General features: G+C 47.6%; 1 protein-coding gene across 2 annotated transcripts in view; it reads right to left on the bottom strand.

Annotated features, from left to right (window-relative positions):
• Positions 1-330: 330 nt before the first annotated feature.
• ARMH4 (armadillo like helical domain containing 4) overlaps positions 331-25515 on the bottom strand; it is a 53671-nt gene continuing 28486 nt past the window's right edge. The window contains exons 6-8 of one of the 2 annotated variants that reach the window (XM_042047553.1): positions 5247-5278; positions 1291-1425; positions 331-1097 (exon numbers count right to left, since the gene is read on the bottom strand). In XM_042047553.1, the coding sequence (XP_041903487.1) occupies positions 1029-1097; positions 1291-1425; positions 5247-5278 (236 nt within the window). In that variant the 3' untranslated portion in view covers positions 331-1028. The remainder of the gene's footprint in view (positions 1098-1290; positions 1426-5246; positions 5279-25515) is intronic. The other variant, XM_042047554.1, reaches the window with a different exon arrangement.

Below are 25515 nucleotides of genomic sequence, written 5' to 3'. Positions count from 1 at the left end.
ATAAAGGAAGGTGTTGGGGTTGGAACCAGGTCCCTTGAAAGTCCCTTCCAACCCAAACCATTCTGTGACTCTGTGAGACAAGACCCATCCAGATCCCCCAAGAATGCTGCTCATGCAGCTTTCAGGGGCTGAAAATGCAATTTTCCAGTGGGGTAAAGGGATACAGAGGCTCCACTCTCATCCCTATGGGAATGCAGCCTTGGAAAGAGAAGAACCTGGAACTAGTGTCCTTCCGACAGGAGGCAGAAGCTGGGGAAGTCTCTGACCTGCCTCTTCTCTCACCTCCTTGCACACTGACCAAAAGCCAAGAGATCCAGGCAAGACCACCCATCAGTAGGTGAGCGCTGGTATTTATTGTGCTGTAACAGACAGTGCTGGTTCAAAATGGACAAGGAATTTGGTGGTGAAATCAAGTGCTGAGGCCATTCCTGTGTGTCTCCAAGCAGCGTGGAGCAGAGCTGAAGGAAGAAAGGGGTGAGAGTGGGGGCACCCAAGGGCAGAAATGTGCTTCAAACTGTATCAAGAGCCCTGTACATGGGCACTTCTCGAGCAGCCAGGGATACAGTTCAGGTTTACAACTCATTAATTAAGCAGAGCAGCTAATCTTAGCACTAATGAACTCTAGCTCAGGTAATGTGACATTTAAAATGAATTGGACAGAAGTCATTCACAGTAAAGATTTCCATTCCTGGGATGAGTGAGAGCTATTGTTATGATTAGATTACTGCCAGCCAGGACTAAAACAGTACAGCAGGGCAAGAGGAAAATAATCATCCATATGGATCAGCTCCAGCTGTGGCTCTGAATGAGGTGCCGGGGGCGAGTGTGAGATCTCCACTACTGTATCAAAACAAACATCACGGGTGGCACACGTAGAGCGTAGCATTGTCATTGGGCTGGGGACACCACCCCTGCCCGGGGCAGCCGAGGGAGCAGCGGCGCAGCAGAAAAGTCGCTTGTTCTTCTCCCCCTCTCTCCCTCCCTCCTCTGAAAAGTCACAGGCTCTCCCAAGGGCACTGCAGTTCCACTCAAAATTCGTCTTCAGAGCTGTCGGCCAAGAGCATGACTCGGTCCTGCATGCTGTTAAACTCCCTCTGCTGGGGGAGGAAAACAAACGTCAGAGAGGTCCACGTGCAAAAGGGAACAAAATGCGAAGAGAATTTGGGTGCCCCCATCCCGTGACCGCGGTGTCCACGACACTCCAGCTCAGACAGACCCTACCCAGGCCGTGTCTGCTTTACAGCCAGAAGGGTTCACAGTTTCCACACCTTCCCCTGGCAGTTTCCATACCTTTCTTTTATGTCTCTTTGAGCCGTTTCTCCTCCGGCGATTCATAATCTTAATGCTGTAGAGTGCTCCCAGGATGAAGAGGGCTCCAGCTATTCCAACTCCCACAGGAACCAGCATCCCCGACATGTATCCTGCCTAAATGGAAAAGAGAGAAGCAGAGCAACACTCACAAAACCAACCTTTCAGAGTCACTTTCACCAGCCAAGGACTGCAACATATCCCAGTGGTGATTTCCTCAAGGTTCATTGGATTTGAGTGCCCATCACCTGGGTGCACAGGATGATTCCAGCTTCCAGGGCCTAAGCAAGCCCTGCTCCTGGACCAAGCTGGTCACCACCACAGCTCAGCTTTTTCTGACAGACAGCTACTGGTGACAGCTGAGACCCTGCAGTGCTTGCTTGCCTTTAGGAGAGGGAATAATTTGGGTGAGTGCTGGGGTGAAGTTTCTGTCAATAGGGATGCAGGTGTGAAGGAAAACCTTGGCTGCCAAGGGCAGGTGATCTCGAGCCATTCCAAGGCCCCCTTGGCTATGTACTCAAAATCTTTGAGCCAAACACTTTGGCTTTGCATGGGAAGAGGTCTCTGGCATGACAGCAGAATGATGACACAGAGGGAGGGCACACACTGGCCTTAAGGGGGGCACAGCAAAAGTAAACTTAATTCAATCACTGTGATCTGTATGCTTGCACTGCCCATTAAAAAACTATAGACAGCATGACTAATCTAAAATTAATCTAAACACTTTAAATCCTTGGGAAAATATTCCCAAGTGCTTGTTATTTTATATTTTACTGCTTTAAATGAAAACAAACTTAAGTTTTAAAGTGCCAGATTGCTTCAGCATCCTCAGCTAATTGGGGCTGGGGGGCTCAGTGTTGCAAGGGAGGCAGGTACAGCCTGGCTCCCCCCTCTGTAGCTCCACCTCCCCTCACACTGCAGCCAGAGTCCTCTGCTGTGCCACAACAGCTTCACCCTTGCCACTACACCCCCCAAAACAGATTTTATACCTGCCAAGGGACACAGGCACCAATTCTGAGGACTATCAGACAGCTCCTAGCAAGCCTCAGCCCATTGCTTACAACCACCTGTCTTCATCTGTGCTCTCAAAATACAGCACAGATCCACAGCACACACACCACAATTATTTCTCTTCCATGATCCACTGAGTGGGAGTAAAAATACAAAAGCTATTCAGGTGCATTGCCCTGCCTTTGTACACTTGCCTGGAAAATGAAAGTAACTGCTTTCACCCGGGGCAGACACAGTGCCAAGGAGGGCTGGTTTGCTCCCCCAAACCCCTCCAGATCCTACTCAATGCTTTACATAGTAACACCTCTGTGTCTGCACCCCAAAGCCTGAGGGATCTTCAGCTGCATAGTTCAGATTCCCTGAACACCCTCCCAGAAAACCCAGCCCTGTTCAGCTCAGGTGCTGGGAAGGGGCTGCATCCCTGAACCCAGCTCCTGAAAAAAGATGTTAGTGAGGACACAGCCTTCAGCTGTGTCTCTGTGAGGCAATTAAGGTGCCTTAATTGGGTCACCTAATTAGTGCAGTGTGGGGTTTTCTATTTCTGGAACTTTGCTGCTGGCATGGACAGCAAGGGGAGACTGAAAATGGCTTTTAGCTGCTGCCCAGTTGAGTTTCCATGTCAGAATCACAATGAACTCCTCAGCCTGTCTGTGAGCCTTTATCACACCTGACCAGCCCATGGCCTTTTACAGGTTACCCCCAGCACCCAGATCAAGGTTTTATACCCCAAAACCCTGTGATGTGATGCAAATCCAGCCCTTCTGTGTCTTGCAGCCCAACTTCTGAGGGCTTCTGCACCTGCTTGATAGAAAAACCCATTTCAAAGGCAGCTCCAAAGCCACTTTTTAACCCCTTTATGGGGAAAATGTTGCTTCTTCAGGGATGCTTTTGATACACCCTGTCCATACCCATGACCTTCCTGGACCTACTGGGCTTGGAGATAACAGCAAGAGAACTTGAGAGGAACATCATGTCCACTATTTGCCACACCAAATGCAGCATTTGCACAGTGATTGCAGGAGACCAGACATAAATCTGTCCCTGATTCTGTGCTCCTGGTCCCACAGTGCTCACACCTGAGGGACAGGGAAGAACATCTCTCAGGGATAGGCCATTGTGTGCTGGAATCCCCTTCTGGATGGAGGGATTGTAAAACAGGACAGGGGCAAATGAGAGGGGCATGTAAGACTGGTGCTGACAAACTCAGCCAGGAAGAGGAGGGAATGGGTGAACAGGTTTATTTGCAAGTAATTTGCTACACCAGCAATTGGTTGGGGGTGGGGGGAGTGGTGTTTTTGGGCTTTTCCAAGGGAAAATGTGAGCCAGGTGAAAGATCTGCCGTTCCCCTAAGGAGGGAGGTGGCTCAGGAGTGAGTCTCTCTTGTACCTCAGTTACACCAGTTGATCCTCAGTTACACCAGTGCTCGTGCTGGGCACTGCCCCACGGCCCAGGGTCTGCCTGCATGAGGTTCAGACTCTCCAGAGCTCTGTTGGAGACAGGAACACGCAGCCCCTCTGCAACAGGGAAGGACAGAGGTGGCCAACAAGGCAACAAGAGGAAAAAAGTGAGAGCTACAGCTTCAGTGAGAAGACACTGATGTCCCCAAGCTCGTGCTGTGCCACGTGCTGGCATGAGCAGGTGACCTGTGCATGCTGCAATCCCTCCAGGCACACAACCAGCCTCGGTGGCTGCTCTTTACCTTCGCTGGGAAAACCATGCTCTGTCCTTTCAGCATCTCCTCTGGATGAATCCCAGGCCAAGGAGCTCTGCTATGAGCAGAGCTTGTTCTAGACTTGCCTCCTTCCTAGTGCAGGCAGAAAGGCAACTCAGCAAGGGCTGGGCAGGAACCCACCTTAAACCCTCCTGCTCCCCACTCCTGGAAAACAGACACCCAAACCTCGTCTCTCTGCTTTGACTAGATGGTAAAAGTGCTGCTGAAATTTGTTGAGGACCACGTGGGAAGGCTGGGCTGGTTGGGTGAGTCTGCCTGAGCTTAGAGATGTGTTTTCAGAGTTCACTGTCACTCCTTGTGATGGTTTTTTTTTCTGCTGACTCTGATCCTGTTCAAGAATTTCCAATGCCTGTTGAGTCACAAAATGTTCTTGCTGTCACCTCATTTCCAGCTTCATGGCGCTGCTGTCAGCAACACAACACCTGGAAAGCTTCACAACCATTTCCAAATGTCAGTATTTGCTCCAGGGCAGCAGAATTTAAAAAGCCATCACTGCCTGTGGCTGGCACAACTCTTGATTCCATGGGCCAGCCCCCTGTGATGCCAGGGAGGAATGATCAGGGTCTGTTACCTTGTCAGTTTTCCTGTGTTTGATCATTTTCCTTCCAGGGATTTGCAGCACATGGAGGTAGGAAAGGTCTTATCCAGAGGTACTGGAAAGGCACACAGCCCCTCACCAGAGAGTAGCACCAGAACCTCTTGATTTGGATCCAGGAATGAGCTTAGCACTTAGAGAAAAGGGGTGGAACTAAGTTACTTACCCTGGGGTCCCTGGAAACATTCCGGGTCAGGTTGGACAGGGTCCTGAGCAACCTGATCCTGATCTGGTGGAAGTTATCCCTGCTCAGTGCAGAGGGGTTGAAAGGTCCCTTCCAACCACAACTATTCTATGGTAAGTTAAGGGGAAATAAAAAAAGTAACTTGGGTTGTCTGACAAGGTCATTTTCTGGCGTAGAGAATCAATCAAACACCTCTGCCCTTCCTTCTGCCCTTAGTTACCACCCATCAGGGATGTATTGTGAATTCACACAACTATACACCAGCAGCATCTGGTTCATTTGCCTCCCAGAGAAAATTTTAAGCCCTTTCTCAACTGTCTGTGTAGAGATAAAGAACTGCACTGACAAGAACTTATTTATTCCTGCAAGTAAAAGTGGTTTTGCTTTGAAAGGAACTGAAACACTGAGCCTCCTACCTTATCTTTCAGCTTCTCCATCCAGCTTCTCACTGAAAAATAAGGAAAAATAGAAGCTGTAATCATGTTGCTTCTATTAATTAACAACAAATGATAGTGATAACATTAAAATAGACAGAAATTAACTTGACAAGCTGATAAGGCTGTACATTAGATTTCCTCTTTTCTCGTACATTAGATTTCCTCTTTTCTCATTCATGAGAAAGAGCAAGTGCAACAAATCAACACAAGAAACTCTTGGAGTGAGTTGGCAGGCAAGTAGCTCACCTTTGCCTGAGCAATTCACATCTCAGAGTGATTTAAAAAGGAAGATAAAAACCAGTATTTCAGGTTGTGGGTTTTTGATCATCACTTCTCATACACACACTGGGGTGTCTGACCAGGAGAAAACCTTACAGTGTAGTTATCCCCTTCCACTGGCCTCCTCCACGTGGATATTCTTCCCTGTATTTGGTCTAGCCTGTAATGATGGCTAAAAATGTATTATTCACTGCCTTTTAGTCCCCTGCTTTTCTGGAACAGCCACTGCCTGCTCTGGGAAGTCACTGGAGCACTGGGATAGCACTGGAGGTGCTAAATTACTAAGCCAAGCAAATTTATACTGCCAGCACTGCGACTTTCTTCTAACAGTTCAATAAATCCCGTGAAATATGACAGCTGAGAATTAAAATTCAGTAATGGCAGGTGCTTTGGGATGAAATATTCACTGGCCTCGAAGAACTGCAGGGGTTCAGCAGTGGGTGCAGGAGTCACACCACAGGGCACTGGATGATGTGTCTGCACTGCACCAAGGGCAAAATGCCCACAGGGATCCATTAGGATTTTAACAAATTCCTGCTCATAGGTAGGAAGCAATAATCAGTTATATGTTGGTTTTTTCCGGGCTCAGCAACTGTGTTTTGTCAAGGATTCCCATCTCTCCAGGAGGACAGTGCTACAGGCACAAGGGGACTCTTGGATGCAGCAATGTCCTTCTGGGGGATATTTCTTCCAGGGCGCATTAAATCCCAAACATAATGCACAGTTTATGGATTTAGACCCAATTTCCAAGCTTGTTTTGTTCTAAAACATCCCTTCAAAGCTTGAATTAGCAGCATCAGAGTCTGCATGTGCACATAGAGCACTCAGAGCACCCTTCTGAAAGGAGCCTTTCTGTGAGTGGGGAGGGGGCACAGGAGGGCCAGCAGCAAATGGCTATTTCATGTCTCACATGTAACACAAGTTCAAAGCGATTTGAACACTTCCTTTGAAGCATTAGCAACGTAACACCTTCCAAACAGAAGGATCCCAAATTACCTAAAGGTGAACACGTGTGAAAGGGGCACAGGTGCACTTATCTCTGACAGGGAGCTGAGGAAAAGGATGAATTATCCAGGAGAGAGACACACACACAGCACTAGAAGAGGACAAGAGGTCTTGTTTTATCAACTCTTCCCACAATTAGCCCTGGCCTGCATAGGCTAAGCCATAAAAAAACTCAATTTATGAAAGTGCCACCACCATCCTCCTCTGCCAGCCCAATCCTGCATGCCTTGGATGTCACTCCCAGTGGAATCCCAGAGAGGCAGGAAACCCATGGTTCCCCTGGGCTGGCCTTCCAGATGTGGCACTGCCAGGAGGAGTGGTGAGAGTGGCTCAGCCACACAGCTGCAGACCTACAGGGCTTGGGGACAGTGTCCCCTGTGCACACCTGGACAGCCACACGTGCACCCACTGTGTGTGCTCCGTGTGCTCAGCTGGCCCAGACTCCAGCTGAGCACAAAGCCTGTTCTTACATCTTGCACAGCAATGATATGGGATCAGTGAGCTCATCAATAGGCGACCCACTTTGCTGCAGCTGAACAACGGCAGCAATTAACTCCGGAGTATTCCTGCCAAGGCAGAGGCAGGGGCTGAGCTAAGAATATCCTATTACCTATTTTTAATGAACACAGGTTCTGGCTTTGTTCCCCTCTGCTCCACAAAACAACAGCAGCCTGCCTGCTGGGGCCCACCAACTCCATAGTACAAATCTTTATTTGCTATTGCACTTTTGTTTCTTATTAAACCCAGCCTTGTTTCCAGCCATGCAGAGCAGGTCAGGTGCCTTTGGGAATCAACCCAGGCCACAGGAAAAACAACCCAAGGTGATTTTTCCCTGACTAGGTGCCTCTCCAGGGGATGCTCTAATGCAGCCACAGACTCTGACCTCTGCTAGAGGAAAACAATGGCTCCAAATTAATGAGATTCAGGCAGCAGGAGGTCAGAAACCCTTCCATGTCCTGGCAGGACATGTCCTGCACCGGGAAAGAGCGGAGTGCAGAGCTGTCACAGCCAAGGTCCCAGACTCTGCAGCCTGTCAGGCTGGGCCAGGACAAGCCAAGGAGCACTGGATTACCAGGAATTACACTTCTCATGTCACCAATGCACAACACTGTTCTAACACCCGTGAGGAAATGACAAGCCACTGTGTCACCAAAACCAAGCTCTCGCTGCTCCAATGATTTACCCATCTGAGGACACCACAGGGTGCAGGTAGGAGAAAGAGCATTATTTCAAGTTAGAACTGATATCTATGCTAAGCAGCTACCATCAATTAATTCTGAGCTTCAGACTCTAATTATGCAACAGAATCCATAGTTAATATTCTGAACTTGGTCTTGGGAGAGGAGCATTGCGGCTGGCACCTTCCCATGAAAACACAGCTCTCCCCAAGAACACCAGGTGACTTGCCAATGAGGCCAAGCAAATAATTAGTAAGAAATACTCTAGTCCATGTATTTTTCATCATCTTCATTTTTCCTCCTTCTTTGATCACTGAATGTCCTGAAGAAATTACAAGAGTCTCTGGGTGTGAATTACTAACAAGTGTCTGCAGTGCTGGCTCATCTTCCACGACACTTTAAGGATGGTGACCGGTCCAAACTCTCTGCCTCAACTTAATTTTGATCCCTTGGTTTTGTGGGGAGCTAAGTAAGATAAGCATAGAGCACTTCTGCAAATTACATACATAATCTGACATGTCCTCAGTGATTTATATAATGTCTGCATCTCTGCAAATTAATTTTAAATAACATATAGCTTAAGATTAAGCCAGTCAGGAGCACAGAGGAGGAGCACGGTCATCTGGCATTGGCCTCAGAGCGGGATGAATTCAGACAGTTACAGATGCAATGTGCTATTTTTAGTCAGTTTTACCCAGCTTTCCCCTTCAGAATGTGCAGCCAGCTATTCAGAAGCTCTGGTGCCAGCTAAAGAACAGAGGTTCATTTGCCAAGGTAAGCAGCAGCCTGTGGTGTCTGCCTGGTCCTTCCTTGGAGGGACCTGCCCCAAAGGGACAGTCACAATTCCCTGTGAGCAAAACCCTTCTGAAAGTTCAGGTTTTGGCAGATGCAGGCAGGAGGCTCAGGAAGGGACAGCAGGGGACATCTGAGGGTATATGGCACTGGATGCCCGAAATCAGAAGGTGCTCTGAGGTCTCCCCAGAGCCTTCTCTTCTGCAGGCTGAACACTCCCATCTCTCCCAGCCTGTCTCCAGCCCTCAGAGCATCTTTGTGGTTTCCTCTGGACTCGCTCAGGTCCAGGTCCTTTTTATGTTGAGGCCTTCACTCCTGATCTCCCTCCCTGCTGCTGTTCCAAGGACTGTCCATCCTCAGATAAGTTCTTTTCCATTATCCAGGTCTCCTGTGCCCTCTTCTGTCCAGGCAGCTGCAGGGCACTGGGTGCCAGAGCCTGGCTCTGCCTTTCAGCCTCACCACAATGCACCATCAAATCTCTCATCAAAGGCTTTACCCTGCTTCCCTCTCTACCCTCCTCTGAAATCAGGAGCACGAGTCCTCAGGGCCTCTTGCTTTGCCAACTTTTAGTAATCCTAATTGCCTAATTATCCACTCCAATGCAATGATAAAGCTGCTTAATAATTCTGTTCACTTCTCATTCATTCTCTCCCTTCCCAGATAAGAAAATGCAAAGACTTCTGGTGGAGATTTCAATCAATAATTCATGCCCTACTGCCATCAGTTCTGTCTCCTCCCTCGCCTCTTGGATGCCCTACTGCTTTGTCTTGTCACTTTGGTTTCATCTAATCAGCTTGTTTTAATCATATCCTCTTTTTTAATCATCAGTTAAAGCAATTCTGTTTTTCCATGGCACGTTATCGCTCATCCCTGCAGATGTCGCCTGGTGTTCAAATCCAGCACTTACAGCTTCATTCCAGAACTCCATCTTGCTCCTGATGAAGGTTCATCCATCACCATTTCTTTTAATAACTCTCCACCACGACCACCAGACCAGTGGTGAAGATGTGGCACCCAGGCTCCTACACGCTCTCCAAAGGGCAGGGAAAAAGGAGGCTTTTATGGGTAAGAATTAACCTGGGGATGAGGCAACCTGCCCCAACCATTACACCTGCAATTCCTTAAATGAAATAGGCTGAGAGGGCAGCACCAAACCTCACTCTGGGAAATCAGAAGATAACAGTCATGCTCTGAACGTGGAAATATTTTGACCTAACAGATACTATTAATTGCTTTTGCATCTGTCTGAGGTCAGAGACATCCCTATCTCAGGAGCCAGAGAAGCTGTTTAGCACAGATCTGCCATCGCCTTCTTCCCTAAGAAAGATCCATTCCCCTCTTCCACACCTGTCTGCTGCCCTGCTCTTCCCATTCCCCAGCATGACATGGCTGGGGTTTGCTGCTGCTTCTCACTGGGGCCAAAAACTCATTCCTATTCCTCATTCACAGAATCACAGAACGGTTTGGGTTGGAAGAGACCTTAAAGCCAATCCAGTTCCACTCCCTGCCATGGGCATGGACACCTTCCACCATCCCAGGTTGCTCCAAGCCCCATCCAACACTGTCAGGGATGGGGCAGCCACAGCTTCTCTGGGCAACCTGTGCCAGGCCCTCACCACCCTCACAGTCAAGGATTTTTTCCTGGTATCTAATCCAAAACTGCACTCTTTCAGCAAAGGAGAGCTGCTTAAAGTGTAAAAAATAAGGAAAAGATTGATTACTTTCAATCAGTCTGTACATACCAAGCGACCTGCCCTGTTCCATTACAGATTTCACCCCTTTCTTTTGCAGGTTGAACTTTTTTCCCAAATGAGACTTGTGAGAACAATTTTGCAGAAATGCTTCGTGCTTCATCTGCTCAGCTCTGACAACTTAATGGCACAAGGGTGCATCAGCTCCTTTCCCTTAAAAAAGCACAATTTTCAATTTACTTACTAGCACAAATAAATAATAAAGAAAATGGCATCTGGAAGGCAGCATATTTTTAATTCCAGAACAACTACACCTACCTGATGGGAATGCTGATGCATGAATTGCCCAACTCAAAAAGACTTGAACAGCTGGATAATCAAACAAATGTCAAACTGACAATTACCATTTATGTTTTCAGATAAAAATTTTGCTTGGGTGAACTTTGAATTAACCCAGTGAACTTTAACAGTTACCATGGCACTGCCTGTTCTCAGAACTGTACCATCCACACCCTTTTCCCTGTCTGTCCAGCTGCAACCCCAGCCTGGCTGCACACCTTCACCTTCTGCAACCTGCCCAAATCTCTTGGAAGGGAAATGGAGATGGGGAGACAACTCACCACACTCACCCAGAAAGTAGGAACTAAAACAGGCTTCCCAGCTCCTTCCCTGACCTTATAACCCCTTTGACACTCCTTTCCCCATGGCATTAGGTCTGGTTCCTCCTTTTCCTTTTCCCTTGCACTTTTTAAGCTGTTTTCCACTTTGATCTGCCCACAGTAAGTAGCCCCTTGCTGAAGCTGGCAAAGGTGCTGCCCTTCTGCCTCAGCATTCCTCTGTGAACTCATTTCTTCAGTGAGGCCTTCAAAACACATATTGACACCTACACACTATTTGTCTCTCCTTCAGTGGCCCCAGACAGGCACAAGATGTTAAAACCAAGCCAAGGTACCAACTCTCCCATTATCCTAAAAGGCATCAGTAGGACGTTGCTGTGAACTGGCTGTCACAATTTGTTGTGTGATTAAATATTTACTGGATCACACTGTGTTCAAAGGCTGTGTCTGCTCTGGGAGAGGAAATACAAACTTTGTTCATGGAAATGGCAATGCCTCTGCTGGAGCACGTGTGGGAACAGCTTCTCCCTCACTCTGACCTGGCACAGCTCCCGGAGCAACACGGGGACTTGCCAGCAGTGAGAATCCACCCTGCCTCAGCTCATGGGTCTTCTTGTCTGCTGAAAATGTTCACATTCACCAGTTTTCAGAGGATCACAGACGGGTTTGGGCTAAAGGGACCTTAAGACCCATCTGGTTCCAACCCCCTGCTGAGGGCAGGGACACCTCCCACTATCCCAGGTTGCTCCAAGGCCCATCCAAGCTGGCCTTGAACACTGCCAGGGATGGGGCAGCCACAGCTTCTGTGGGCACCCTGTGCCAGGGCCTCAGCAGCCTCACAGCCAGGAATTCCTTCCCAATATCACGTCTATCCCTGCCCTCTGGCAGTGGGAAGCCATTCCCTCTTGTCCTGTCACTTTATGCCCATGTCCAAAGTCCCTCTCCAGCTCTCCTAGAGCCCCTTGAGGCTGTGGAAGGGGCTCTGAGGTCTCCCTGGAGGCTCCTCATCAAAGCTATATCCTGCTGAAGATGAAAAATCTTTCTTTACTCATGAGCCTTGACTTTGCAGTTTTAATAACCTTTTTAAGGTGGCATTTGTGTGCTCTTTGTTTACATACCCACTATCCAAATAGAACTACAGAGAAGCAGCTGCTGAAGAGCCAGGTTCTATGAAAGAATGCTTTCCAGGCTTTTCCAGTGCTTTTTCCAGAGCACTGATATACCTCTTCCAGACTTTTTGCTAATCCCTGCACTCTCAATTCTAAAATTTTGCCATACAATTATTTTTTTCTCAGAGGTCTCCAGTAAAAAATTTATTAATGGTTTATTCTTCCCATGATTCATCTGCTGGAGCAGGTGAACTTCTTCAGCCAAAATTTTCTTAAAAACCCTGGGACAAGCACCGTGGAAAAATCGTGGTCCAAACAGTTAACATTGGGTAAAGTTATCAAGAACTAGAATACAACAGAATATAAATCCAGCAAAATTTCATGATTGGCATGGCTTGTGCAGATTTACATGGCAATGCCTTGAGGGGAAACATTACCCTCAGCCAGCAAGTGCCATCAAGGCCAGGTTGGATGGGGCTTGGAGCAATCTGGGCTAGTGGAAGGTGTCCCTGCCCACCACCTTGCAGAGGGGTGTGAAGAGAGAGGGTCTTTGAAGTCATTTCCAACCCCAACCACTCTGTGATTCCATGATCTCAACCTCGCTGGCTGATTTTTGGAGAAGCTTTAAAGTGCACCGCGATCCTTACTTTGCCATTTCCTGATTTACAGCAGCCGAGGATGCAGCCCTAGAAGAGAAATCCCTCCCCCTGTCAGCAGGCTCTGTGTTGTCCTTTCCATCTGCCCAGGTCCCCTCAGGGATCAGAGGAAACCAGCCCATCCAACACGGGCACGGAGCCGCTCGGAATCCGTCGGGAAGCTGCGCCACCCCATCCCACTGACAGAGCTGAGCTGCACAACAAGTGTGGGGATCTCCATCCTTACATCCAGCCAATATTTCAGCTCTTCCTGGCACCAAGTCCCCCTAAAATCACTGCTGGTTTTCAGGGATGACTGCAGGGTTTGAGCCTGTACATTTACAGGAAAAAGCACAAGATGGAACTCGGTCCCGTGCTACCTTTTAATGCCCATTTTACACCGAGCCTGTTTTCTGCTCCATAACCCAGCACCCTCTCCCATAGTCTGGCAAAGACAGATAGAGTTTTGCAAATTAAAACTAAATGCCAGGTTGCAGTGATGGGAGGAGTGGAAAAAGTGGAGAAGCTGCAGATGGAGAGCACCTCACGCATCCCTCTGCTCCAACAGCATCTCATTTCAGCTGGAGGACAGCAGCAAAACAGGGGTGCCTGTTACTTGATTAAATACCTTCCAAACCTCCAGCTGAAGCCACGTGATACCCCCCTATACTGAGAGGAGATGGTATTTCTCATTCAGCCCTCTCTAAATGCAAACCACAGAGATCTCCCTGCCCTCCTGACGGAGCCCATGGCCTTATCTCCTTTAAAGGATCAGCAGCTACACAGCAAAATTTCCTTTTGTGCTTCAGTTTACGTCTGATATTAATCAGGCTTGGAAAAGATTCTTGGTTTGCTTTCTTCCTTCCACAAAGAACAAAAGTAATTTTCAGAATCCTATTTCCTGGGGACACTGTATGAAGGATTTGCCTGCAGCAAGGGTTGAAATAGGGGATTTTCCATTTCTGTGTTTAAGAAAAAGGATATATTTTTCTTATTTCAAGTTTTGGCCTTTATTTCATCTGTCAAGATGCAGCACTCCCCATGAAATGACATAAAGATCAATAAAGGATTAAATGGTTGGAAACAAAAATGACGGAGTTGACCTTTGAAGGAAAAACCAGGTATTAGACTGTGTTTTCAGCAAATAATTATTCCAGTAATTAAACCACAAAGCCCTGAGCATCGATCAGATGCTAAAAATAAGATCTGATTATCACAGAGACTCATTTTCCTGCAAATACTTGGGAAGAGCAGCATTGTCCAGTGTTAGTCCCAAAAGGAAAATGAACTTGCTGATGTTTGCTAACAGGACAAGTCTGATCCCACATTCCCATTGCATCCAGAACTGAGCATCAATTCCCACTGTGATTTGATTCTCTTGTGATCAAACACCAAATGGGGACTTAAAGTTCATGACACCCATTCCTGACTTCTTGTATAACTATGGACAAGTAAATTGATCTCTTAGTCCATTTTCCATCCTTACTATGGGAATATTAAAGATAAAATAGATCATATCTAGTAGGTCCCTTGTGTTTCTTTTCCTTGTGTCAGAGCCTCTTCCTTCATGTTGTAATAGCCCCTACTGTAGCACCTCCATCTGTGTGGGATGTTCTGGGAGCTAAGACAGTACAAATACTAAATCACAGTAAAATGGGATTTTTTGGAAACAAATGTTCTTTAGGATGGCATTATTTTAAGCATCTTGTTCCAACCCCCTGCCATGGGCAGGGACACCTCCCACTATACCAGGTTGCTCCAAGCTCCATCCAAACTGACCTTGGACATTTCCAGGGATGGGGCAGCTTCTCTGGGCAACCTGTGCCAGGGCCTCCCCACCCTCACAGGGAAGAATTTCTTCCAAATATCCCATTTAAACCTGCCCTCTTCCACTTTTCCCAAAACTATTCCCAACTACTTTTAATGTTCCAGCTACACCTATGGGAATGGGCCCTCAGAAAATCACAGAGGCAAAAAGAAATGAGCAAAGGGCAAAGCAAACCAAGTGAGGAGAGAACACAGATGCAGCAGGATCTTACAAGCTGCACAGAGATTTAGCAGTGTGCTTACACTCCCACTGATTTATTCCTCTGTCTACAAATGGCTGAGTCAGTGGCAGATTTTATCCCCTAAAAAGCCAGAAAAACTCCAGGAATTACAGCAGTCCTTGAAGGGCGGGTCCCTGAGAAGGTCCCAGGAGAGCTGGGGACCGGCTGATGAGGCTCTGATCTCCAGGAAAGCGATGGCACAGAAACGCTCCGTGCCTGGAAGTGAGGCAGACAGGGAGGTAATGGCACAGGGCACGGAGCCAAGGCGGTGGGAATGAGCCTTCCACTGCCTGCAATGCTCCTGGAATGAGCACTGCCACTCTCAGTCTGCAGCATGTGCAGTGGGGGAGGGAAGCACTCTGTGTTCACGTCCCTTGAAGTGATGTAAGAGAGGGCTCAGCCAGCAGCCAAGCGACAGCATCTGATGCATCAGGAAGTGTTACTACAGCACTGGCTGAAATAGAATATAAATCAGAGGCATCACTCTCATCCTACCAGGCTGCTTGGTGCCTACAGGAACCAGAGTGGCTGTGGGCAGTCACCCTTCCACTGGGATCAGGGTGATGGATCCATTCCCAGCAGAAATCGGCCCCTCCAGGGGACATGTGCTCACTCCCTGCTGCTGGCAGGCCCCACACAGAGTCTGACAGCTGCCTTAAAATGATTTCCCAGGGGAAAAGGCTCGGCTTGGGGAATATTTTGAGGTCATTTTGGAATCACCTCTCAGGCAAAGGCTTTGGCCTCACTGTATGCTGTGCCCAACACTGGCAGCAGCCTGAACACCAGAGGAGCAGAGTGCCTGGGATGGGGTGAAACCCAGCACTACAAGTCTCATTTTTTGACATTGTGACACCTTGAAGCTATTTTCTGACTGGGGACTGACATTTCCATGGGACATTACACTCTTTGGTCTTTTGTCACACCAAGGCCTTCACAGGGATGTGGGCTCATCCCTTGCCAGTGGTGTGGTGTCAGGTCAGATGTTGTGCAGCCTCCCTTGGTCAGAAACCTCTGCATTCTGATTTATAACTCCAGACACAAGAAAATGTGCAAGGGAAAAGGCAGCTTCTGGTGGAGCAGAGAATCATCACAGGATCACAGAGTCACAGAATGGTTTGGTTGGAAGGGAACAACCAAAAGGGACTTAAAGACCATCTTGTTCCAACGCTGCTGCCGAGGGCAGGGACACCTTCCACTAGGCCAGGTTGCTCCAAGCCCCATCCATGCTGGCCTGGAACACTGCCAGGGATGGGGCAGCCACAGCTTCTCTGAACTGGGATAACTGGGACAAACCAGGAAATTTAGTGCCAACCAAAACAATGGCTCTGCTGTCTTTTGTGTTGTGAGAGCGATGAGAAGCAGATGCTGTCCAGAGGGATCTGGGCACCTGGAGCACTGCTGAGTGCTCTGGGAAAGTCACTTCATGTCTCTGAGTCCTGGCTCCCCAAATACAGAAGAGGGTTAATGGCATCAGCTGCCTTTGAGAAGCATCTTGTGCAAGACCTGTTCTGCACACAGAGCTGGATACCATGACTTGTAGACCCCTCCCTGGAGCTGCACAAGGGGGATAATTATTCAGTTCTTCTATTTCTAAACATGCCAGTGCTTCGCGAGCATTGGAAAATGATAATATCTTGTTTGCCATAAATGCGGTAATTATAGCTAAAACTCTTCATTTACATGGAAATGACAAACAACAAATTAAAATCAAGCATCTACAATTAGGGTAAAAGCCACGGCAATTTGTTATTCTTCGCAAGAAATCATTTTTCACATCATTTACTGGGAAGGAGGTCTCATTACATAATGATATTTAGCTCTTCAACTACTTTTCAGCCTCGCAGCTTTATTAATTGCACTCACAACAGTTCTCTAGTATAAACAAGCATCTTCATCTGCTGGCTGGGAATCCAAACCTGACAGCACTGACAGGACATACTGCATCCAGCTCTGGGGTGTCCAACACAGGAGGGACATTGACCTGTTGGAGTGGGTCCAGAGGAGGCCACCAAAATGATCAGAGGGATGGAGCAGCTCTGCTGTAAGGAAAGGCTGAGAGAACTGGGATTGCTCAGCCTGGAAAAGAGAAAGCTTTGGGGTGACCTCATTGCAGCCTTTCAGTACCTAAAGGGAGCTGACAGCAAAGGTGGAGACTATTTACAAGGGCCTGGAGGGACAGGACACGGGGGAATGGCCTCAAACTGACAGAGAGCAGGGCTAAATTAGATATTTGGAAGAAATTCTTCCTTGTGAAGGTGGGGAAGCCCTGGGCCACGCTGCCCACAGAAGCTGTGGCTGCCCCATCCCTGGAAGTGTTCCAGGCCAGGTTGGATGGGCCTTGGAGCAACCTGGGATAGTGGGAGGTGTCCCTGCCCTTGGCAGGCAGTGGAACTGATGCTCTTTAGGCTCCCTTCCCACCAAAACCATTCTGTGATTCTCTGATTCTATTTACAGCCAAATGGAGACCCAAAGCCAGCAAAGAAAATGAAGGGAAAGTCTGCAAATATCTTTGGCACAGGTGTAATTCCATGGGTATTTCTCAGTAATAACGACCCAGACACCTGATGATTGCAATCAAACAAAAAGGTTTCACTGAGTCTATACTGGCTGAGGAGAAAGCAAGTTTGACAGACAAAAATTCTTGCAGGAGGCAGAATGTGACTTATGCTGGTCTATCCAAATGAAGGAGCTACAAATACATCAGGCAGACAAAAGGTGGAAAAGGCAGCTCCATTTTTAGCTTGCATGGGGGGAACTGGCTGGTTTCAAACATTTTAACAAAACTCTGAAGGGAAATGCTTTAAAGAAGAGGAACAATTTTGACTACTGGCTAAATGGGCAGCTTCAAGGTGTGGGCCATGGTAGGACCTGGATTCTTTTGTTCTGCCCTTCAAAAGAGCACAAGGCCAAATTCAACCCCCAGACAAGCAAACCTGGCTTCATGGGGCTGATGGTGCAGAACCATACTGGTGGGACTCAGCAGCAAACTGGAGCAGTGCCTGGCCATCACTTGGAGTCTGCAGCTCCTGGTTCCCCCTCAGATTTTATCTACACCTGAGACAGGTACCCTGGCTTGACAGATTAAACACCAAACTAAGCACCAGCTCTACCTCCACATTCCTCTGGGCTTGTACCTCCAACCTAGGTCCTCATATATTAAGTCTGATTGCAGTGGAAAGGCTGTTCCAGGGGCTGCTGTGAAGCAAAACCTCTCTTTTCTCTGCAGCACCTATTAACAGTTACAGGTGAGGATTTGCAGACAAATTAATATCCCAAAATATTGCTGAAGTTTGCTGCCACCCACTGAACCTTATAAAATCACCATCGCCTCTCAGACAAGTTCTGCACAGCCCTGCAGGTGAAAGGGTTAATTTATCCTCTGCTATCCACATTTCCCATTTATTTCACACATGGCACAGAGCACTGTTCCTGTGTGACTCCAGTCTCTGTGGGGTTTGCTGCTGCTGCCCCAAACACACACCCAGTGCTGTGGCATTCTCCCATCCCACTCCTTCCCCTCAGAAATGAATGGATCCAGAGTTTCTCCAGGCAGATTTAGATAATCTGTAACAATTTACTTACCCGGAAAGGGCATTACCCTGATTGGAACAGGTCAGAGCCCACTCTCTGATTAGGACAGGGATATGATGTGGCTGTCAGAAGATATTTTGAGTATCCCTGAGTGAACTCCTGATTTTGCTGCCATCATCTGTTCAAATAACGAAGAAACAATTTGATGCAAGAGAACCTTCACAACATTATCTGGATAAAGCCTCAGAGGTCAATCTGCTTCCGAAGCAGCAGCAAGTGTTTATGATCTAAATGCTGATGGCTACTTGGTACTGCCTGCTGTCTAAAGACCACCAAATGGGCCAGGAAATTTTCTGCTGGCTTGACAAGGGTGGTCTCAGTCCTCTAGGAAGACAAACTCTGAAGAGACAGACACAAAAAGAAGTCACTGACAAAACCTGAGGAAGAAATAAGCAGAGGACATTTTTTAAACTCATTTTTGTAGTGGCCTGGTTGCACTGTGGTTTTAACGGAAAAGATATTTAGATTAGATGTCAGGAAGAAATTCTTGATCCTGAGGGTGGTGAGACACTGATAGAGCTTGACCAGAGAAGTTGTGGCTGCCCCACTTCTGGAATGTTCAAATCTAGGTTGGATGGGGCTTGGAGCAACCTGGTCTAGTGGAAGGTATCCCTGCTCATGACAGGGTGTAGAAATGTGATAAGAGTCTATGATTCACTGTGAACTGCTCTTACCTTAGCTGCAGGACTAACAAATATTAGTAAGGAAAGAGGCTGGGGTTGTCAAAATCACCCCTTAGTCTTCTAAATAAGTAGCAGCAATTTTTTTGTTTTGAACTGCAAATATTCTGCACAGGGAATTCCCAGGGGAAAGGCTGCCTTTTCTACAGCACAAACAAAACCTCTACCACCTGAAATCTGAAATTCTTTGTAGGTACAGAAAACAATGAAACTGCAGAGCACTTCTGAAATTTAGTCCTAAACATGAAAAACAATTTACTGGCCTTACCGTATTATATTGTGAATCAGTTGACAGATTTGGGCAATAACTGATCTGGGCTAGTTACAGGTTTGATTGACAGACCCAAAGAAGTGTTGACTCAAACCAGCTCATCACAACATCCTGATTTATCAATCTCTCCAGACTGAGAAATGCTATTTGTCCACATTTACTTGAACCCAAAGGGATACAGGAGCTGAAGTCTCATCTTTAAAGTCCATTTCAAAGAGATAAACAGATCTACCAAAACCAAAGGAGCAACAACCCATGCATTTCCATTTGAGCTGCTGGACCCTTAACCAGCTTTGGGAATCCAGAGGTAATTAATGCATTCAGGAAAATTTCCATTTGGTATCTGGGAACAGCAAGCAAGACCCTGAGAAGCTGAGCAAAGCCAACCTGGTGCCTTGCTGGAAATGCCATGACTTTCTGTGCTATTGCACCAGCTTTTCTACCTATAAGACTGAGAAGCAAGAGGGAAATTAACTCAGTCCGACAGTGACAGCAACTGCAGGGCAGCCTGGCCACAAAATAAAACATGCAAATTCTTCACCCAGGCTAGGGGATGAGACAGACTTACACTGATGTCTGCACTCAGCTGCCTGTCTTTGGTCCCTCAGCTAAATTATCAACAAGGTCACACCTCTGACTTCAGTATAAAAATGTTTTATGTGGAGCCCAGTGAATCTGAAAGACACTGAAAGTGCTTTGGAAGGTCCCTTCCCTTCCTGAGTCACAGCTCCCTGCCAGTCTGCAAAACCAGACAGTTTTGGGGTTTTCTGTCCCTGGCACGTGGTTAAGGGCTGTAGGGGGAACCTTGTACCGAAGGAATAAAATAGAAGGATGGTTGTACTGGATCATCTGAGCCTCACACCCCATCTCTGAAGGCAGATACTCACAGGGAAGGGCAAACACAGAGCTGATACTTCCCTTCCTCCCTCTCCAGCCTGCACCAAGTCACTGCTGATCCAGGGGTCACAGCTTCCCTCTTTATCAGGCTTCAGTACAGATTTGTGTCCCAGCAACTGTGACCATTTAATGAGCAAAACGTAACACAGGAGGAAGAGACTGCATTTCTTGTTAATTTCTATTATTGTGAGAGCTGAAAGGCCACCTGAGATCACACACACACATGTGATAGGTGTTCTACAAACCTGCAAAGAAGAGTCAGTATCTGCCCAAAAGAACCTAAAAGAATGAACCCCCACAGAGCATTGGAATTGTCCCATCTATGAACACCAGGACTCAGGCACGGGATGGGGAAGTGATTTGCTCAAGGACTCATATGAAAAAGCAGCACTGGCTGCAATGAGATGAGGAGATCAGGCTCTGCTCACAGTCATTCTAGGCCAGACCAAAGGTCAGGCTGGCTTTGTGAGGCTGACAGTGACCAAGAGCATTTGTCTAGGAAAAGTTTATGGATGGGGCAATCACACAGTGACGCTCTCCTGGCTCACACTCCTAGCACTCTGGGGCTCTGGACAAGGTCATTCCTTGCACAGAAGCCCATTTATCTTCTGGTTATCCATGTTAATTTATCCTTTTGGTTATCCTACTTCTTTTTCATACCCTTTCTGTTTCTGCTGTGTCCCTTTCCAGATGCACAGAGGGGCAGAATGGTACTGAGCATTCAGAGACAAAATGCTGGTTGTCGTTTCTCTCTGTTCCTTTATCCCCCCACATCCCTCCAGACCAGTGTTCCTACTGTATCATCCTCCCTTTTCTCTCATAAGGATTTGGAAGAGAGGCTTGGCTTTAATTTATACTCTTTGCCAAGAGTCTCCAGTTTACCACTCAAATTCACTCTCTTGTGGTTATAGGACTAACAATAAAAAGAGCTCTCAGCCTAAATTTCCCCCTGGAACTGGACTGTCCCTAGGATTTTCTCTAGGATTTCAGAAAGAGTATCTAAGCTTTCCTATTTACCCAGGCATAAATAAGCCCCATTTTTCCCCGTGTTTCAGCAGGGGTATTTACCCTGAGCATTAACACCCACCCATCCCAAGGTTAGAGGGACTGTGGGGAACATCTGAGATGGAGAACATCTCTGCATCCCTGATTGGGCTGGGGACAGGGCAGGATGGCTCCAGCACCCATCACCTGGGAACCCTGTTAGTGAAATCTGCTTTTAGACTCACAGAACTATAGAATTGTTTAGGTTGGAAAAGCCCTCTAAGACCATCGAGTCCAACCACTCCTCCAGCACTGCCAAGGCCACCTGTGTCCCCAAGTGCCACATCCACAGGTCTTTTAAGTCCCTCCAGGGATGGGGACGTCACCATTTCCCTGGGCAGCCTGTTCCAGTGGTTGACAATACCTTGGTTGAAGAAGTTTTTCCTAATATCCAATCTAACTTTTACGCAGTGCAGAGCAGAGGAGGGAAACACCAGAGCTGTTGGGCCATAGGAGGGGACTCCAGCAGGAGCACTCCAGGCAGCTGCAGAGCTCTCCTGGCTCATGCCAGGGAGATGAGGACAAGGGAACTCTCCTGCCCACCCACACTATGTAATCTATATCCAGGGGAACTGCTGGCAGGAACTTGAAGCATATTCAGATTATATTCAAAAAAACTGAAAGTCCCACTGTTCTTTAAACCCTCATATTCATCTTCAGAGCCCACACAGTAGTGACTAACCAAACCTCAACAACTAATCACTGCTGCTGTCAATTAGTACCACTGAATGTGCTTTTCCTCCTGCAGATGACTCCAATTCGGGGTTGCCTGCTCTGGTTTGGAGGGATGGTGTTGCAGCATCTCATGGAACCGTGAAGGTTGGAAAAGACCTCTAAGATCATCAAGTGCCACTGTCTGTGCCAGGCCGTGTTCATGCACTGTCCCAGGAGCTCCCACCAGCTGCAGTCACAGCTCCAGCGACATCCCTGGGGACAGAATCTCCTGTAGTGCCTTTGGAAGGAGTCGTGGAGCTGCATCCCAAGCCCTGCACTGCCCTGAAGGCATCTCTGTCTGCTTGGTGCTGTCAGAGCCTGCCTGCAGCCAGGCAGGGGTGATCTGGCACAGTTTGAGACATTAAACCTGGGCCAAACAAGCACTGTGGCTCTTGCTCTGAGCTTGTCAGGATGCAAAGGCTGAAATCAGACACGAGGAGCCAGTGATGCAGCCCTGCTAAGCCCAAAGCACAATGGTTCATGGTCCCAGAGAAGAGGATCACAGATCCCACTGCAGCTCCAAGGCTGTGGGACCAGAGCATCCACCACAGCAATGCTGAGTTTTGCCAGCTGAGATTCTGACTTTATCCACTCCATTAAGACACGGACCTTAGCAAAACATGCTCCTGGCTGCCTCTGTCTACCAAAAGTTAAATTAGCTCCCTGCTTCTCCTGCTCCAGACTGCAGTTAAAGAATTGGAAGAACAGGATTGTTTAGGTTGGAAAAGACCTCCAAGATTATTAAGTCTGTCAAGCTGCACTGGAGCATTTGGCTGAGCAGGGCTGATTCACCATGGAGTCACTGCAAACTGGGACTTAAGAGGTTAAACAGCACTCACAGGAACATGTTCTGGCTATGGGAGAGCAGATATAACCACAAAGCACTGCTCCACTGAGGATACTACTTGGTCTAACTCTGTATTTGACCCTCTTCCCAACACTCCCTAAAACCAAAAAATCAAAAGAGACTATTTAACCAGTCCCAACAGATACAGAAAATAACAAAACCCACAAAGAGGTTATTTTCCTGACAGGACATTTATACTGAACCCAATCTTGTCATTTTCCTGAATTTGCTTATGCGTGGTTGTAAGGAAAGCCAGGACTGAGCAGGGCAAAGCAACCCCCTCACTCACAGGAAGAAACAGCTTCTGGTGGGACTGGAAGGGCAGACACCGAGATTGCTCCTCAGTCCTAAACCAAAGCACACACCAAAGCCATTGAGGGGTCTTGGAAATCCTCTGCTGGTGTCAGAGCTGTCCCAAAGCCTGCAGAGGGAAATGCTGGAATAACTGGCATACAAAGCAAAAGCACAGGAGGGTCATCAAGATGCCACATGTGCCAGGGGTGGGTTCCTGGGCTGTGCTCCTGACAGGGACCTTGGAGCATCACCTGGATCACCTTGGCATGGGCATCCCTAAGCTGGCATGGGGCAGGTTAAGGGGACAGTGACAGTAGCATGTGACACTGTTAAACAAAACAGGGGGTCTCCTGGGGACAAGAAACAGAAAGTTGAGCAGCCACTCCTGCAAAACCAGTCCATGCACACACCTGAGTGAGCAAGGCACCCTGAGTGGTCAGAGGGGAAAGGGGGATTTGGGAAAAACAGCCTCAAAAAGGACTCAGACTGGAGAACCTCTTAGCCTCACTTCACATTAATAAAGCCTCAAGCACAGATGGTACTGCTGGTATATTAAAATAAATGATGGGCTATCAGGGAGCAGCCTGGCTGAAACCCTTTATTACAGCCCAGGCTTGGATGAGTCTGTGATTAGAATTACTCAAAAACAAGGGGAGAAAACGGAACAAAGAAAGCAAAAGCCTCCAGTAACTCTCACCATATCGACCCCTCTCCGTGATTAATGCTGATACTCAGCATCTTTGCAAAACAACAACTGCTGGAGGTTTGAGGTAATTATTTTATTGTCAGACAAAAATCTGAGCAATTTACTTATTTCCAATATATGTTCATAACTCACTCTCAAGCAGAGCAGAACTTCTACATATACATACATATTTATATTTATATTTAGTTCTATAGAGAGGGAGAGCATCCTTGAAGGAAAGAACTTGGATCTCCTTTCATTCTCAATGGGTCTTAATCTGAGTGAACACCAGAGGGGAGACAGGTTTAGCATCAGTCATTTGTGGTTTGCACTGTCCAAGCAGAAAGTGCATCTACATTCTCATTAGGAAGGAACATTTTAAAATTATCCTCTCCATAAATTACCCTCTCTCTCTCTGCTACTTGTTGCAAAATGCTCTTTCCCTCCATTTTTCTCTTACCAGCTCTGCCATGGGGCCAACATTTTAACCCCAAAGATCAGCCTCTGACGTAAATCCCCAGAAGGACAGAGGCAATTCAAGGCTGATGAACCTTCACATTCCCCTCTATCCATTTTTTTAATGCCATGAAAACAGACAGATTTTTGCTTCAGTATAGATCACTATTAGAAAATAAATGTGATTTCTCCAACATAAGGAAAGCCTCTTTTTACATGGCAAAGCCCACCCGGAACAGGCACACAAAGGAAAAATGAGTAACTCTCACCCAGGGAAGGCACTGCCCTGCCTGTGTTCTTCAATCAAGCTAAGGGATTGCTAAAATCCAAAGGGAGAGAGGGGCTGAAAACCAGCTCCTCAGTCTGAATGGAGCCATGTTTTCTGACACGTACAAACGGAAGGGCGGGAGAAGAGGCAAAGCCCACTGAGAAGTGACACATGTAAATACTCAAAACTGCAGGCGTGGGAAAGGACAAGGATTACTGCAGATGAAAGAGAGAGCAAAGACAGTATGATTTATATTCCAGTGGGGCTGACAGGCAAGGGGACAGGCAGTCCAAGGCAGCTGAGAGCCCAGAAGGATTCCTGCCTCACCGTGCTGTGCAGGAACCCAGATGGTGCTCGGGCAGCAGATGCAGCCCAGCCTTCGGAGCACGGAGCTCTGCGCAGGCTAACGGACCCTATCCTTGAATCCAGGCAAAAAAACCCCAAGATAAATTACCTGGAGCAGCAAATGCAAAGTCATGCTCCAAGGTAGACACATCCTAACTTTAAAGGATGTGTCAAACAGATGGATAGAGGCCGACAGCTAGGGAAGGTCAGAAACGCTCAGACGCGTGCTTGAGTTCTCCAACTCTGCTTTCTTGGGCTGACAAGTGCAACTGCAGGTGCAGCAGAAAGCCTTTCAGAAGGAGTCTTCCTGTGCTGGGAAAGCCCAGGAGCCTGGTGCTGCTGCAGGCTGCCCTTCTGTGCTACCCAGCAAGCCAAGGAGGGAGAATTTCATAGAATCATTATGGCTCAAGAAGTAATCAAAGAACTTCAAGTCCAACCCCCAACCCAGCACCACCACTATTTCCATCACTAAACCATGTCCTCAAGTGCCATATCCACATATTTTTTGAACACTTCCAGGGCTGGTGACTCAACCATTTCCTTGGGCAGCCTGTTCCAGAGCTTGACAACCCTTTTGGTGAAGGGCTCCCCTTAGTAAACCTTCCCTGATGTTCTCTGTACGCAGACATCACCCAAGACTCCCCTACCTGAGCTGGGTTGGGGAGTCTTCCACAGATGTTTCCACCACAGAAGCTGCTGCACCCTCCTTGCAGGTGTTTCAGGGAATTTTTGCCTGGCAGGGAAACGGGAATTAGGGCAGGCAGGATTGGCAGCAGCCCTCAGACTTGGATTCATCCATGTA

The sequence above is a fragment of the Corvus kubaryi genome, unplaced genomic scaffold (assembly GCF_017639235.1).
Source record: "Corvus kubaryi isolate FWS band 111438036 unplaced genomic scaffold, C.kubaryi_AGA036_p1.0 66, whole genome shotgun sequence".
NCBI classification, from domain to species: domain Eukaryota; kingdom Metazoa; phylum Chordata; class Aves; order Passeriformes; family Corvidae; genus Corvus; species Corvus kubaryi.
The sequence above is the reverse complement of the archived record's forward strand: the minus strand, read 5'-3'. Positions and strand labels throughout refer to the sequence as shown.